At 37.1% G+C, this 3,241-nt stretch overlaps 2 protein-coding genes across 2 annotated transcripts; both read left to right on the top strand.

Moving 5' to 3' along the window:
• Window positions 1-457: 457 nt before the first annotated feature.
• On the top strand, window positions 458-1,209 carry VTP21DRAFT_6187 (uncharacterized protein; the record flags this gene model as incomplete). Its single annotated transcript, XM_069396790.1, has 2 exons — window positions 458-581; window positions 1,049-1,209. The coding sequence occupies 2 exons, from the start codon at window positions 458-460 to the stop codon at window positions 1,207-1,209; spliced, it is 285 nt and encodes a 94-aa protein (XP_069247456.1).
• A 258-nt stretch (window positions 1,210-1,467) lies between these two features.
• Window positions 1,468-2,058, top strand: VTP21DRAFT_6186 (uncharacterized protein; the record flags this gene model as incomplete). The annotated part of the gene is made up of 2 exons (XM_069396789.1): window positions 1,468-1,865; window positions 1,956-2,058. The coding sequence occupies 2 exons, from the start codon at window positions 1,468-1,470 to the stop codon at window positions 2,056-2,058; spliced, it is 501 nt and encodes a 166-aa protein (XP_069247455.1).
• Between the last annotated feature and the right edge of the window lie 1,183 nt (window positions 2,059-3,241).

Below are 3,241 nucleotides of genomic sequence, written 5' to 3'. Positions count from 1 at the left end.
TGTGTTTTTACAATCCTAGTAAATATGGTTGTAAATTAATATTTTATTTTTTTCTGACGATCTGTCGGATATGTCGGATATGTCAGAAATCCGTGTTTTTTGTATTTTATTTTTTCAAGCCAAGCCCCATATAAGCCTCGATCTAAGCTGTGAATAAGCCATCAATTACATATATGGGAAAATTCATTACACTTGAAATTTAGAGTAATCTTTTAAAAAGAAGTTCCATTGCAAGGTTTTTATATTTTCCTGTCAGATTTAGTTGAAAATGGGTTGTAATAAGAGTTCTCTTTGGGAATCCGTTGAGATAATTGAACACAAGCACAAAAGCTCTTTTGTTCGTTGTATTCATTGCAAAGAAAAATTTTGGGCGACAGGTGCGAATCGTATCAAAACCCATCGATTAAAATGTCAGAGTCCCGAAGATGATGAAAATGCTGATATAGTAATATCAGGAATGTCGTCAGACTCAGATTGTGAGGCCACAGGGTTAGGAAAGCGTAAACACGTTGCAGCTGAATTTGATGAAAACGATATTGCTGAGCTTGACGATCTGCTCGCAAAAGCATTCTATAGTGGAGGTGTATCCTTTAATTTTATAGAAACTAATTACTTTACCCGATTTATGAAGAAATTGAATCCTAACTATACTCCTTTCTCACGCTATAGGCTTGCGAATCCGCTTTTATCCAAAACATATGAAGATGTTAAACAGAAAGTTGGACACAGCCTGAAAACTAGCGAGAATATATGTCTTATAACTAATTCATGGACAAATATCAGAGGGGAATCTATAATGAATTTTGTGATAACAACACCTAAACTCTTTTTCTATGATGCTATATCTACGGGCACTAATCGGCATACTGGAGAGTACGTTGCAAGTGAAATATCCAGAGTAATTAGCAGGATTGTTGTAGAAAAAGTCAAGGCAGTAGTGACTGATAATGCGGCAAATATGAAAGCAGCCTGGAGTATACTTGAGAAGGAGTTTAGCAATCTTGTGTGCTATGGTTGTGCTTCACATGCTACTAACTTACTGCTAAAGGATGTTTCGAGCCTTTCATGGGCATCAAGCACAATTGGCGAAGCGAAAACAATTGCAAAATGATTCCGAAATCACTCAGTTCCATAAGCTATTCTCAAGAGGATCCAAAAGAAAAGCTCGGACATGAAATTGCGCTTGCGCTTCCGGTTGAGACGCGGTAGCTCTCTTATTAAAAATGCTTGGTATCCGTTTTGGCTTCGCGCATTCCCCTCCAAATAGCAGCCTTGGAACTCACTGCTCATCCAAATAGAGGCAATGAAGTATTGAATTGTTTACATCAAATTTCTTGGTGGAATTAGCTGGAGGAGCTGAGGAGTTTGATCAACCCAATTACGGCTGTAATTGCAGATTTTAAGAGAGACATGCCCCGCCTTTCACTTGTTAACCAACATTACTTTTCATTAATGAAAACGGCTGTAATGGGTCCAAGCGATCAGAGCAAAGACTTGACAGAAAAGATTGCTGCTCGGTTCAAATTTATAAAAAAGCCAGTGATGACAGTGGCTCACGTGCTCGATCCTAACCATTCAGCCTTCACTTATGAAAAAAAAAAATCGTTAGAAGAGATACAACAATTTTTATCCGAAAGATATCCCGAAGAAGAGGCAGATGAAATATACACAGATTTGCTGCTCTTTAATACGAAATCAGCACCATTTCATTCCCGTTACCTCTGGTCTGCTGCCAAAAATATAGATCCCATAGCTTGGTGGAAAGCACATGAGAAACACTCGCCAAAGTTAGCAAAGCTAGCCATTAGTGTACTCTCATTGCCTGCTTCATCAGCTGCTTCAGAAAGGAGCTGGTCAACATTCGGGTTCGTACACAATGGAAATAGGAATCGAATGAAAAACCAAAGAGTATTTAATTTGGTGTATATTTACTCCAATTTGCGCCTTCTAAATAGGTTAAGTGATTCCCAGCTCTGGTTTACTGAAGAGGAAGAGGTGGAAGAAGTGAAGGAGAACATCGACAATATGTCCCAAGAAAAAGATATTCCAGAAAATTAATGCGGCTCAACGTGCGAATGGTGAAGCATATCTTTCTCAAAACCTGCAATTCAGACATTATTGAGTTGACTAAATCACTCAGCTTTCCCGATTTAATCCACAAAGAATATTCTTCTATTGATCATAATATCTTGAATTGAGGTCATTATAGCATATAATATGGGCAGTATAAATAATTGGAGATTATGTTATTATATTACATATCAGTATTTTTTCGCATATTTGTCTTCTATTCATTCATTTTCAAGAGTTTATATATGATATGAGATAAGTCTTATTTTCTTTATAATTTGATGTTAAAATATAGCTATATTCCCTAGGTAAATCCATGTGGCTGATTACAAGTAATAATTGTCCAATCATCCTGCAATGATTTCTAACGGTGTTTTATGTCAATGGGAGTTTCCACAAAAAATCAGATAGAATCAGAAATATAGAAATAAGAATTATGAGATTTGATTGGACCAATCTATTTAGATATAAATCTCCAGAATTTTAGCAAAATCTTTGAGGGCTAATATCTCTGCGAATATCCATCCTGGAGCTCTCATTTTAGCGCAATCGATACACAATCACTTGTTGTAGCTTTCTAAAAACTACCATCAAAATTCTCCCTTCCTCTAGTATGTTTTTCTTTATTTACTAACCTAATACCTCCCCCAATACTTACCTTAATATTTACCTCGATATTTACTTTATTAACTATATTAATATATAACCAAATACCTACCATCATACTTATCATCATACGCTCCTTAGGTCATATTCAAAACCCTATAATACAGTTGGTTAGTGCTAGCGGCATTTTTATCCACTCTTAAACCCTCTTAACGCTTTATTAAATAGGATAGAGGGGTCTGCAACGGCGTTTGAAGGCAGGAGGAAACCTCAAAGAGGGAAAGGTTTTGCTCGCTAGCAGTATAAACCCATTTCCTTTGAGGTAATCAACCATTGCTCCCGAACCTCTATCCTATGCCAGGAATTTCTCCCCAAATACAGTCTCCTGTGTATGAAAATTATGTACATAAATCTTCGAAGAAATGGTAGTCAAGGAATCCACAGGAGACAGCCAAGAGAGTGGGATGGAATTCCCGGCTTAAACCAAGCTCTCTAGGATACAAGAATGAAAATATGATTCCTTGACTCCATTTCTTCTTTTGGCCCCTCCACTCCTCCTCCTCCT

The sequence above is a fragment of the Calcarisporiella thermophila genome (assembly GCF_041956535.1).
Source record: "Calcarisporiella thermophila strain CBS 279.70 unplaced genomic scaffold VTP21scaffold_25, whole genome shotgun sequence".
NCBI lineage: Eukaryota > Fungi > Calcarisporiellomycota > Calcarisporiellomycetes > Calcarisporiellales > Calcarisporiellaceae > Calcarisporiella > Calcarisporiella thermophila.
This window is presented reverse-complemented; position numbering and strand designations above follow the sequence as displayed.